We start from the raw sequence: 13887 nt of genomic DNA, 5'->3' as shown, positions 1-13887 counted from the left end.
GAAGACAAAAGTCTCTGACTGGGTCCCAGAGGTTACAAAAAAGCATGAAAATGTCAAATATGCAAGTTAAAAAAAAAATTGAAATGACTAAACCGTTCACTTATTAAAATATTTTTTATAATTTACATAAAAATAGTCACTAATCTTAATGTAAGTGGTGTGACATATGCGTAACATCAGGTGTGATGGGTTTCATTTTTCACTGTCCCATAAACGCATGTCAACTCAAGTGACGTTAGTTCTGTTCTTCTCATTAACCCCTCATCACTCCAAACCTGAAAATCCTCAAAATCAAATACAGTTTAAAGTGGATTAACAAATACCAAATCTCTTTTGGAGAGCTTAATAAATGTTTAGGATTTATTTGTTTTTTTCACAAGGGCGAACAAAATGTCCAAACAAAAGATTGACACCTGAAAAAATGTGAACATAATTTGTATTCAGACTCTAACATTTTAAAAGACGAAACACATATTGTTCTCACCAAAAAAAGGTGAAAAAGAACGTTTATTTGCATATTCGTGCTCATCCGCTCTCCTATAGCATCCTTGAGCTCATATTAAGACTGGCCAGTTGGTCTGATCCATGCGGTCGGTACCCACTGCGGTTCATCCTGAGCTCTCCTCACAGCGGTCAGCAGCTGCACACATGCGGCCTGCAGGCCATCGTTTACTATCACATGATCAAAGAACTGACAGTAATGCTGTTCCATATTGCGTCCTGCATCCTCTATCTCCTGAAAATCTTCATCCTGACTCAAAAGAGAGAAAATATCGAGATGAATGGAAATAATGTACCTTTAAGACACAAATCATACCTTGAAAGGTGAAAAATAAATTGAGTGGACATAGGTAAAGATGCTAGCTCACCTTAAAAGGTCGGCTGGTGTAGCAATTTGTGATGATATGCGAGTTCATCCGTGTGCATTTCATCTGCTCAACGGTAGGAGGCTTTATAAAGATGACATAAGCCCTCAGCTCTGCAGTCCTCACTGACTCTAATGCCTGGAGGTCAAGAACATAGAAAGCAAAGTCAAGCATCAGAACAGGTCAGGCATAATCCAGATTAGACAACCGGTTTTGCTTTATAGTAGCATAATAATAGCACACTTCTCTTCCAGGGTTATTAGAAATTTTATCGATGAAAAAATATAATAGATGAAAACTGTAAAAATAAGTTTAGGTTGAAACACTAAAATTACTAACTGTAAATAAAAATTGAAACCGAGATGAAAATAAATTAAACCAAAATAGAAATAATTAGATATGTGATGTAATAATAAGAAAATTATAAAAATGGCAAAAGAACACAAAAATAAAAATAAAAATGTATCTAAAATTAAAATAAAAACTGAGAATATAAAAATAAAAGATCATTTAAAATATTAATAAAAACTATAATAGTATAGTTTACTATACTATTAATATTTAGGCTTAATTTATTTGTTAATATTTAGGTTTCATTATTTATATTTTTACTATTTAGTTTTTTTTCCAGTTTTAGTTATCGTTTTTATTTATTACTGGAAATAATTAAAAACTAAAACTAAAACTGAAAAAAAATAAACCTAAATAGTAAAAATGTAAATAATAAAACCTAAATATTAACAAATAAATTAAGCCTAAATATTAATAGTATAATATTTTAGTGCTTCAGTTGCCATGGCAGGATTTCTAATTTCTGTTTAGTTGACATATTTCATCTACATTTTTTATTTTATTTTAGCTTTATATCAAGTAACGAAAATGTTTTGAATAGTTTTAGCTTTAGTCAACAATAATAACCCTTATAGTATATTAATAATACTAAAATAACACTGTTCTCCTCAACAGATCTGAACACGAGTTACTCGCCTAAGTTTAATACGTAAGTTAAGGTGTTGTCCACTTTCCTAACCTGAAATATTTATAATAAAACTTAGCAAACACCACTAATAACAACAGATGAATATATTCCCAAGAGAAACTCACATATGGCTCAATGTCAATCACACAGATCTTTCCACTCGCCAAGACATCCTTAACCGCATCTACACTAGTGCCATAGAGATGACCTCTCAACTCCCCAAACTCAATAAACCTGAGGAAGAAAGAGAGAAAAAGTCACTGACCTATCTAGGATTAAAAATAACAACATTTTGTTGGATTATACATTCCCCCCCCCCCAAAAAACATAGTAAATTAGGAAATATCGGTTTATGCACAGTTGAGTATATTTAGACCACCTGAGATTGCAGACCATGCTGTCAAACTGCTCTCGGCTGATAAAGTGATATTCTCTGCCAGATCCCTCATGGCATTTGGGTGGCCGTGTGGTATCTGAGTGGAAATGAAAGTCAACTTCAAAATCAGCACACGTGTCCACTTTTTCATATGTACAGTTATATCACACAAAGTCATATCTATAATATGAAACTCACGGGGAACGGCTCCTTGGTAGACCTTTGGATTGATCTCAATTAGCCTCCTGCGTAATTCATTTACCCCGACACCAGATGGACCTGACAGCAGAGTACCAGTTCAGGACACACATGATAATGTGCAGGCAGGGTTGGTTGTACAAGGTGGTTGGTATAGGTGTATTTTGCTGGCTGATTGTAGCCCACTCAGACACACTCACCCAGCAGTGCTATGAGGCGGTGTGGGTGCTCTGGATGGTGCTGGTACCGCACCACCTCCTCATACGGGTTGGCCAGTAAACTGTAACAGCTCGTGGGGCAGAATAGGGTGCAGAACTGGGATGTTCCAAAATCCTGACCTCTACGTTGGCGACAGAGACGCAGACTTCGTCGAAAACCAGCTGACATTCACAATAATATGTACAAAGAATAAAAACACAATCAAAAATGCACACAGTCATATGATGCTACAGAATCAGGAACAGACAGTTAATGAGTGGTATGTGTTGTATATTGTTATTAATCTAATATAATCAATGAATGTAATATCTTCCACCTGACTAGTCAATATACTCCTTTAAATCACTAGCATGTGCAAAATGTTGGTATCTACAACCAAGTCGTAGATAAACCTAAGTTGCCTTCATCTAGTATTCTTCAGTTGCCTTCATCTAGTCCTCTTCATCTAGTGTTTGTATAAGCTATAATAAATATAAACCAGTAAATCTTGTAATATCTGTGAGTCACTTACTCAGATAAATCCCCTCAATGTTGGTGCTGAATTCACTCTCCTCTGAAAAACGACACAAGACACAGTTAATGCATCTAATAACAAATGCAGAATAATTATCAATGACTTGAATAAAGTAAAATATCATATCAGCACAAGCAGCTGCAATTAATATAAAGTTTTATGATTTCTACACTCACCATCCTTTAGCTCTTCTGACGAATCATCATGAAGGACACGGGGACATACGTTTTAAGAGACAATCATTTTAAAGTGTTTAAAGCTGCACTCTAAAATTTTGTGGCACACTTCATCTTTAATACCATAATATAATTTTTTTCACAAATCTAGTTGTTGCTGTAGCTGTGAGAATAGCTAAAGATGTAAAAACATTGACCCTAAATCTGAATTCACTACAGTTTTCTCCTGATACGTTCAGGACTTACCTACCAGATTCAAATGCCTCCTCATCTGTGCATGAGGAAACAAAACACATGTGGAAGCAAAACAAGCATTACATAGCTAGGTTTTAATACTCATTTAAATCAGACAAGAAAACGTACCTGCTTTTACACATTTTTCATCTATGGCAATCAGGTCATCTTCTGTAAGAATAAAAAAAGAGGAAAAAATAAAGAGATCAGAGACGAGCCTAAGGTGTGTTTCACACTGCGCACACACAAGCAGTGTTCACACAAAAATATTAAGCAGCACTACTTTTTTCAGCATTGATAATAACCAATGTTTCTTGAGCAGCAAATCAGCATATTAGAATGATTAAAAGGATCATGTGATACTGAAGACCGCAGTAATAGCTGCTGAAAATACAGCTTTACCATCACAGGAACAGATCACAAATAAAATATAATAAAAAGGATAGCTCATTTGGGTATTCCATGCTATTCCTGCTGATCATAAGTTATGATACAAATAAAATGTAATAATATTTCACAATAGCACTGTTTTTACTGTAGTTTGATCAAATAAATGCAGCCTTGGTGACCATAACAGTCTTTTTTCAAAACAATTAACAAATCTTACTGAAATTAGAAATTCTAATAATTATAATAACCTGCAGGCTTGTGTATTTCTAGACTCTCAACTGAATGCTCACCTTCATCCACTGTGCTCACTGCAGGTTGGCATGGAAACAAAAGATAGCCAATGCATAACAGTTGAATTCAACACATATTGAGTAAATGCACATATAAAACAATAACAGCATATACTGTTTACTCACAGGTTTTGACACAAGTGTAAGGATGATAAGGCTGAGACCACCATAACTCCTTCTGCTTCCTGCAAAAGCACACACAGTCACAAATCGGGGCCGGCAGTGATTATCAACCTAATCTCAAATCACATTCAAGTCAGCTGCCAAATCTCATCACATCATCACACAGCCTATGCAGATGTGTAATTATTCTGTCACTGACCTTTAACCCTCGACTACTTAGAACTGACCTTTTCAGCAAGCTGGTGGAAGGAATGAGGCCAGCGCAGGCCGTGATACTGGGTAGTTTTACAGCCTGCCACCAGAGAGTGTCTGACCGATCCACAATCTCCAGGATATCTCCCTTCCTGAACGCCATGCCGGCATCAGCGCAGGGAATGGAAGGGTCCACGTGGGGATTGTAGTCCACCATGGCACGCACATACAGCTTGTGAAGAGAGCAAAGCCATTAAAAACATCATGCACATTCCCAGCTGATAGACACACAGATCTATGCAATAAACCTTCCTTTACCTATTATTTTTTTTTTAAACTGAAACAGTCAGCAACATTAATAAATATGTCAAGGAGTTGTATGCCAATATGTTGTCACATGACCTCATTACATGCATAATAATTCTGTAAGTGAAATCTAATAATGTTCTTTGACAGGTATTTTGTCCATTATTTTATTCCAAGTTTGTATAAAATGTTTTCATTCTTGTTAGTCTGACCAAATAATTATTGAAGATAAAGACGTTAAGCTGATTTTACTTCTGGAACATTCGTCATACTACAAATTGAAGGTCATGGCAAATGCAATGCATTTTGGGATACAGTATACTGCACAGTGTGCTTTGTTTTGGGAAAATGAAGTAGTGTGTGTCACTGTTTCACTGGTTGCTGTGATACATGTGGTTGAATAAAAATAGTAATATATAAGTAAAATAGTAATATATAGCTCATTTGGGTATTCCATGCTATTCCTGCTGATCATAAGTTATGATCCTGTGATAGATCTAGACTAGTACAGATTATAGACTAGTATAGATCTAGGGTTGATGTTTGGTAACTCACCATGTTTTGGTTGTTGACTGGCCTGTCAGTGATGGGAACCACCTTAAACATTATGGTTCCATGGGAGTGGGTCTGTGGTAGGAAATGAAGACACAAAACTTAAAACTGAATATTGTTGAATTATCATTATTTTCTTGTTGAAATAGAAGACTAGTCAGAATAGTTGTTGTTTGGTACAGTAGAGACTTGGTTTGTGATAAAAAGAGTTATTTATTCTACTTTGCTATAGAATAAATGATGGCATTATCGTTTTCTATAGAGTTGCTTTACAGCTGAATTGCATATTGCAACATTGACGTTGGTATTGAACTGAATTGAATCGACACTGAACTGACTCAAACTGAATAATGACATTTCTGCCTTTTATAGAACTGCTTATAGCTGAACTGAACTCATTTCAAATCGATGAACTTCACACTCTTATTGATCAACTGAACCAACACTAAACTGACTTGAGCTAAATAATGACACCATTGTCTCCATAGTTGAGTTTCCATAATTGATTCTGCTATTTTCCTGTTTATTTCTGTGAAACTACTTTGATACAATCTGTATCAAGTTCTAAGGAAATAAAGGTGACTTGACTTTATCTGACATTGGTGCCGTGACCCGGATAGGAATGTGGGACACAAGTGTAACAGAATCCCATTTTGTGGACCAACATATAATAGGAGAGTAAATGTGTACTAACCAGAATTTGTATAATCTGTTCTGGTTCCAGTCCAAACACGGGTTGACCGTTTACCTCCACCAGCCTATCTCCAGCATGCAAGAGACCTTCAAGAAGAAGCACGTAGACAAGAAACAAGACTCCATGAGAAGTAATACTGACATAGAGAGTATAAAATACATGAGCATGGTATATCAGAGACACAAATAGAAAGGAGGGATTCAGAAAAAAAGTACAGACAGGCAACCCTCACCACTGCGGTTAGCCAGTCCTCCATGTATAACCCGAGCAATGTATATTTCCCCTGTCACATCATCTCTCCTGATTGTTGCTCCCTATATGTTAGAAGAAAGCAGATATCAATCTAAATATCTACAAGGCTTCATTTGATATGAATCAAGCACAAAACATGCATTCATCAAACATTTGATGGAAGTGGCATGCCAGGAACAATATTTAATGACAAACTGAACTGCAATGTTACATGAAGAGAAAGACGACGAAGAAGAGATATGAGAACGGACAGTCATGGGGATGTTGAACCAATGAGAATTACCAATAAAATACCAAACAAAACAAAACATCACTTCCAAAAAAGGTTGGACAAGCACTAATGTGACAATGGTAAACATCAAGGACCGGTGGTGACATATTAGATGAATACACACATATTAAAGATTAAAGACCTGCATGCGTGAGACAGCAAGAATATGAAAGGATGTTCATAACCATGGAAATGTGGAAGTGGTCTTATTCCTTTTTCTTGTTTTTCTTTTTCTTCTGGCTAAAGAAACATCTAAATGCGCTGCTGTTCACTTTGTGGTTTTGGGCAGGGCTGGATGTCAAGGAGCCATTGGTCATCCGGTGCTGGACATCAAGCTGTCTCCGTTGAGGAGATCGTGATGGCTTTGTTTTGGGATTAAAGGATTTCCCCTTTGATAGCACTGGCTGCTCCAGAAAAGTCATGGCAGATGAAGAAGAAGAGGAGGAAGAGGAGCTGGAAGGACAATGAGAAATGCGAGAGGATGAGGCAATAGCTGGACTGGTGGGAACACTGAGCGATCTGCTACCCATCCGGTTAACCACTCTACTTGCAGTCTCGGTGCCATGTGGTGATTCCGAAATTGTGCCGCTTGTGGGGACTAACTCTTGAAGCTTCTCGACTACATGCGTTAACATCTCCAAAGCCTGAGAATTCTCCTGCACACTCTCAGATATGCATTCGGTAGCAGCAGCCATCCTCTCACCAAGCAGATGGACGTTTTCAGAACTGCGCTCCATGCAGCTGGTGGCCTGCTGCAATGTATTCCGCAATTCATTCAGACCTTCCTCCTTTGCCGGCCTTGTATGAGAGCATGTGATTGTCTCCCTTACCCGATGACAGTGCATTGGGCTTGGGGGAGCGGTTCGGGAATGAGGGGGAGGATGTTTTGGAGGAGGATTTGAAGCATGAAAGCAGCAAGATGTTGAGGAAATCCATGGGGATGGTTGGGAAAATGTATGTAGCATAGAACTGCCATCACTCTCATCCCCGCTGTCTAAATTCTCAATCAAATTGTCTTCAGTGAAAGAATGAGAAATTAATGGTGAAATGGTTGAAGACAAGAAGACAAAGAACACTAATTACATAATGCTTTCAGCAAAGGGATACAAGTCACAAATCTTGATGAATGTAATAATGGTAACCTCCAAATATAGGGTTTTGGTCCTTACCAATCAAAACAGAGCTACAGACACAAGGGGTGGAGGAACTGAGGCTCTGTTTCCATAATATACTTTTCTGGCGGCAACTTCCCAAAGTGTTGCAGTGGTGTGTAGGGGTGGGAGCATAAACGCTTGGGGATGCAGGATTCTTGCTGGATGTTGAACCACCCACCCTGGGACCTTCCAACATGGCATCTCCAGCCAGCCGTCCCCCAGCTGAGAAGAGTCCACAGTGGGCTGCTTGCCTTAAAGTGTCCCAGTGGCTTTGAAACTCTCTACCAGCTCCCGTCTATCCATGACAACACACGGCTCATAGTTACCAGAAACACTTTTACTAGATTTAAAAAAATGAATTAACAAACAATCTAATATTTAAGCAATAGAAGAAGAAAGAACCTCATGGCTAAAACTCTTCCTAAGCAACAGGGTTTTTAACCATTTTTTATCACTGAACCTTGTTGCTGTGCTGATCTGAAAGACAGGCTCCAGTAATGTACATTGAAAGAGTCTAAATAAATCAAAGGTTAGTAAAAGCAAGCCTTAGATTTGCCTGCCACTCCTTTTTCTGGTCATGCTCACCAGAGGCTGATTGTTTTTGACCAAGCAAACAATTCTCATGGCTTCCTCATCTTCAGGCAGGTCTTTAGGTAATGGTGGCAGATCTGGCTCATAGTCTCTCAAACTTACTGTGTCATGAGCAGAAAGGAGAGCCTGAAAAACACATGTGGTTTCTTTTATTTCTATGGTTGACAACACATTCCACACAACTAATCGAATACTGGAAGTGGTCAACTTGAAAACCTTCTAATTAACAAAAATGCAAAGCAACAATGTCTACAATCATCTACTGGTCCATAAAGTCTGCCCCGAAACACTACAAAAATATCTGGCCTGAGACTTTAGAAAGGTTCTATCATGAAGAGGGTGATGGCCAAGAAACTATGCCCCTCCAAACACCATGCTGTTTAAAAAACATGTATTTATATCCTTAGAAAGATTGCTCACCTGTAGGTGGGGATGACTAAGGAGGGCATATAGTTCTCGAGCTTCATTTGAGGGTTTTGGGACTGCCAGCAGGTCAGACAGAATCTAGAGTGCCAAAACATGAGTCAGGACTTATTAGGAATTGAAAATGTATTGGTACAAAAATTGGAGTCAAGTCCAAGACCTCTAACAGACCCTCTAAGATAGGGGTGGGCAACTCTGCCCCTCGAGATTTATTGTCTTGCAGTTTAGCTCAATAACACCTGCCTCGAATTTTCTAATAATCCTGAAGACTTTGGTTAGATTATTAGAACAGTGGATCTCGAAGGCCAAAGTTGCCCACCCCTGCTCTAAGACCTAGGTCCAAACCAATACCAGACCCCGTACGGCCCAGACCAAGGGCAACAGTAAACTTCATGAGCCCCAGATTCAGACCAAAACATAAACCCAACAGAGCAATAACATCATGTCAGTCGGGTAATAACATTATGTTCATGTGGTGTCAAGAGGTCTAAAGACCCAGTACAATCTGCAATGAAGTCTTCAGGCACACTAAATGATGAAGCTTTAGAGGTCATATTTTGGATATTTTGAACTCCATCAAGGAAGCATGAACTGAAACTACAAGGCATGAGTGGCACAAACTGTGGTGAAAATTAAAGGATTAGTTCACCCAAAAATTACAATTCTGTCATTAATTACTCACCCTCATGTCGTTCCAAACCCGTAAGACCTTCTTTCATCTTGGGAACACAAATTAATATTTTGTATGAAATCCGAGAGCTTTCTGACACCGCATAGACAGCAACACAACTACTACATTCAAGGCCCAGAAAGGTAGTAAGGACATCGTTAAAATAGTCCATGTGGCATCAGTGGTTCAACCTAAATTTTATGAAGCTACGAGAATACTTTTGTGCGCAAAAAACAAACAAAAATAACGACTTTATTCAATTGCGTTGTTGTCTATGGAGGGTCAGATGCGCTCAGATTTCATCAAAAATATCTTCGTCAAAAAATAATTTGTGTTCCAAAAATGAGTGAAGGTCTTACCGGTTTGAAACGACATGAGGGTGAGTAATTAATGACAGAATTTTCATTTTTTTTGGTGAACTAACCCTTTAATGACAGTTAGAGTGGAGCTGACCTGTAGAGAGAGTCCAGACGAATAGGAAAGATATGGCCTAGCTGGACCCTTTAGGTGCCTCTGTAGACTTTCATACACCTGCAGAGAAAGAAGGAGATGATGAACCCTGACTTTTAACTCACTGTTAATAAGTGTATGTAGGATGGACTCTACCTTTAGTAGGGACTGCAACCAGGGGGCGTTGAGGAGACTGTACAATAGTTCAGCTCCATTTATATCTTTATTGACAGAGCCCCTCACTTCGGCAATCACATGTGCCAAGATCTGTGTCAGGCCTGGAACATGCAACGCAAGCACCTTCAGAACTGAAAGCTGGATGAGTACATGTCAGTTATATGTGATGCTCACTACTTTTTCAGCAGCTACAACAGTGCTAATATTAGCATGTTGTTAATTAGCAGGGCAAAACTACAATTAATCTGGAAGCTTTGAAATTTAAGTAGCTACTTGCAGCATCATACCTTTGTCTCCCATCTCCAGTGGAGTTGACCCAGGATCAGTCTCCACATCTGGTCTCATTGTCAATCCTGGAGTGTTTGGGGGTTCAGGGAATAAATAAATTATGCACTGACCCTCCTCATATACAGCTGCAAGAAAAAGCACATGAACTCAAGTAAAACTGCTGATCAGTTGCTGACTGTTATATACAAGTAAACTGTAAATTCAATAGAAATGTTGTGTTTATGCTGTTACTTCCTCTTCATTGGTGTGAATAAGACATTCTAGCTTGGGCTGCATTTCACAAAAGCACCATAAGGTTAAGTACCGTTGAACCATTGACACTGATGGTCTCTGCAATCTACTTTTGGGATTTTTAATTTTGGGAAACGCATTACAGAACTTTGTTGGTTGTAAATACAATTCAAGTTTCCAGCCTTACCTTATATCAGTGTTTAATATCTGAGACATTGTGATTTGGATATGCACTTAAAACCTTTACAGACAAACAATAGTGGTAATTTAGGGTGGTGTGGCATAAAGATCATGGCTAGTAACCAAACGTTTGTAGGTCCCTATAAGGATCATTGAACTGTCCTTATTGTTACTTTGAATAAAAGCATCCAGGGTATGACAAATTTGCAAATTATAGACAATTGATTGGTTAAAGTGTAAGGGCTGATAATGCTTAGGTCTTAGGTTAAATCCAGAAATCCCAGAATGGAGGTGGTCCACGAATGCCCTTGTCACAGTTTGACCTTGAGCAAAACACATAAGTACAGGTTACTCCAAGGGGCCTGTCCTGGTAATAAGTGCACCCTAAGTGGCTTTGGATAAAAAACTCTACATAACCAATAACAATATCAGAAGGAAGAGCGTGATTTTAATTTCTCACCATGATTTGTTGTGATCACTGCAGGTGAAGACACTGGATATTAATTTGCAGATCTTTTGAACAAAACAGGTGCACCTACTTTCAGACTTTATGACTTAATGGGTGCATATAAAACTCTGGACATCATATCTTCAAATATTCTTTCTGAGAGTTACTGTCATTTTAAAAGTGGTTTTACCTCAGTGTTTCTGCATTTGAGGCTATTTGCATAGCCAAATCTGATTTCTGACTGCAGAATATGTCTAGAATTTGCACGTAACAATTCTGAATCCAAGTTGACCATCCCAATACACACAAGGAAGAGTTTAATAATTACAGTAAATAAACAGCATACTGCATTTGTCGCACAGTGAGCTTCCTCGTAGATAAACCTGGGAAGCAAGAACCACAAACCCACATCCAGGCAGAGAGACTTAAGTAGCAAATCCTGTTCACTCACCTCCCTCTTCCCTCACATTCAGTTTGTCTTTCTGTTTGGATCCCAGTTTAGAATTTAACACACTGAAGAGATTCTGAAGAGGGTTTGCATGATGACGGTCAGTTTGAACTCACTCAGATATAATGGTATAAACAGAGGAATAACGTGAATAGTATTCCATAGCAGAGTACGGAAAAGTCCTCTTGGGAAAAAGAAGTGTAATCCCTCTCTATCCTGCTTAATCCCTCGCAAGCAAATGAGTCAATGGGGGAGAGAGAGTGTGTAGGAATTTGAGGGAGGAAATTAGGAAGGGAGGGATTGGAGAACGAATCAGGATGTGTCTGTGAGTGAATGTGTGTCCTTTCATATTCTTTCAAATGTCATTCTATCACAAAACTCCTTTAGTCTTTTAGTTATTGATTCATCTCACACAACACGTGCAATCAGTGATTCTCACTGCACACTTACTTGATTAAGATTTAATCATTCCTCACTCTACAAGATACAGAACACGCTTAATCCCTCGCAAGCAAATGAGTCAATGGGGGAGAGAGAGTGTGTAGGAATTTGAGGGAGGAAATTAGGAAGGGAGGGATTGGAGAACGAATCAGGATGTGTCTGTGAGTGAATGTGTGTCCTTTCATATTCTTTCAAATGTCATTCTATCACAAAACTCCTTTAGTCTTTTAGTTATTGATTCATCTCACACAACACGTGCAATCAGTGATTCTCACTGCACACTTACTTGATTAAGATTTAATCATTCCTCACTCTACAAGATACAGAACACCTCTCTCTCTCTCTCGCTCTCTCTCGCTCTCTCTGACCCACTCACACAAATTTAACATCTAATGATCCCACACTGAACACATTCTGCCTCACATACGCACATGTACATGGGATGTAATCTCCTTGATTAAAACAGTGGAGCAAATGGCACACTTTTTTTTTTATCACACTGCACTGTGTTTTCACATGATACCTTCTGCCATAAAACTGTGTATGGCAGATCGGGGCTAACTGTCACAGGGGGTTTATCTCAGTAACTAGTTTTGGGCAAAAATTTCAATTGCCTAAATGCTTATTTCAGAAATTTTAGATTTTTTTATTTATTTTAAATGTCTGTCTTTGCTGATTTGAACAGTGATAATGTACTCCTAACATTTAAGTAGTTAACCAAAAAAATGAAATAATTCTGTCTTACTCTCCTGTGTTCTTTCAAAAAAAAAAAAAAAAAGTATGACTTTCTTGTTCTTCGTCTTGACCTTATAATGAAAGTCATTCGGGTCCAATGTTGTTTGTCAACCTACTTGTGTTCTGCAGATGTGAGGAATTTATACAGGTTTGGAACAACATGAGGGTGAGTGATTGGTTTTTTGGACGAACTATCCCTTTAAGTGGCACCTACTCATTGATATGGTCTCCCATATTTATTTTTTTGACTCTACCTTTTATTACTACATAGCGGTTTGAAACACTTTATAGAAGTTCCAATAAAACGAATGTCTGTTTAACACAACACAATCCAGAGCACTTCTATTCTGATGCCCCATAAACTCTTTGTGTAAAAGAGGCCTTTTAAATAATTTGAAAAATGATGCTTAAAAAATGATGTATACAGGCATTAGCTGATTTGGAAAAAGATGTTTTCCAATTTTCATGATTTGTTACTTCATCTCATCACTCTCTCTACTATCCAAAAATCAGTTTAACATAAAAAGTACAAACAGATGTTGATACTTACCCTTTAATGCCAAAGCAGACGTTCAAAAGATGCATCGCAGATTTGTCCATTCTGACAAGCCTGCAAATAATAAAAGCAAATACTAAAATGCAACAAACCATTTAATTTCAAATAGTTTCAAACCATAGGATAGAAACTAAATAGGCTTATGAACTTTTATAAGAAAGAAGAAACACTTACAATTCTTCTTCATTTGTTGTTGACATCAGCGGTCAAACATGTCCAAATCTGTGCTAGTTTGTAACTAGAAGCTATTTTCGGATTATGCAGATGCAGCATGAATTATCTTTGCAAAAACAAATGTCAATGGAAGGGGCTCAACGGTCACTGATGAGAATGTTTTTGCCACCTTGACAGTGGAAACTGACCAATATGAATGCATCTTACTGTACACTGATCTGCAACCCATTGACCCCAGCACCTAATGATTAACAAAAATAATTTGCGAGCAAACTTTTTGACTTGTTCA

At 38.1% G+C, this 13887-nt stretch overlaps 2 protein-coding genes across 6 annotated transcripts; both read right to left on the bottom strand.

Moving 5' to 3' along the window:
* Nucleotides 1-375: 375 nt before the first annotated feature.
* Nucleotides 376-11906, bottom strand: mpp4b (MAGUK p55 scaffold protein 4b). Of its 5 annotated transcripts, none has more exons than XM_016449183.1 (22): nt 11696-11906; nt 10385-10510; nt 10077-10198; nt 9924-10001; nt 8798-8881; nt 8372-8503; nt 6342-6423; nt 6110-6195; nt 5419-5490; nt 4593-4789; nt 4369-4427; nt 4201-4260; nt 3692-3733; nt 3579-3599; nt 3329-3343; nt 3150-3191; nt 2620-2799; nt 2420-2500; nt 2225-2318; nt 1971-2079; nt 870-1004; nt 376-751 (listed from the first exon to the last, which is right to left on the bottom strand). In XM_016449183.1, the coding sequence occupies exons 2-22, from the start codon at nt 10440-10442 to the stop codon at nt 560-562; spliced, it is 1941 nt and encodes a 646-aa protein (XP_016304669.1). In that variant the 5' UTR covers nt 10443-10510; nt 11696-11906; the 3' UTR covers nt 376-559. The 5 variants fall into 5 exon arrangements, with proteins under 5 accessions (XP_016304669.1, XP_016304670.1, XP_016304671.1 ...); XM_016449184.1 differs by having other exon boundaries at nt 3329-3340; XM_016449185.1 differs by having other exon boundaries at nt 4243-4260.
* Nucleotides 6626-8129, bottom strand: LOC107660033 (uncharacterized). The gene is made up of 2 exons (XM_016449188.1): nt 7802-8129; nt 6626-7647 (listed from the first exon to the last, which is right to left on the bottom strand). Exons 1-2 carry the CDS (start codon nt 7980-7982, stop codon nt 6839-6841), a joined length of 990 nt encoding a protein of 329 aa, XP_016304674.1. The 5' UTR covers nt 7983-8129; the 3' UTR covers nt 6626-6838.
* Nucleotides 11907-13887: the final 1981 nt, after the last annotated feature.

The sequence above is a fragment of the Sinocyclocheilus anshuiensis genome, unplaced genomic scaffold (assembly GCF_001515605.1).
Source record: "Sinocyclocheilus anshuiensis isolate Anshui unplaced genomic scaffold, SAMN03320099.WGS_v1.1 scaffold55, whole genome shotgun sequence".
Lineage (NCBI taxonomy): Eukaryota > Metazoa > Chordata > Actinopteri > Cypriniformes > Cyprinidae > Sinocyclocheilus > Sinocyclocheilus anshuiensis.
This window is presented reverse-complemented; position numbering and strand designations above follow the sequence as displayed.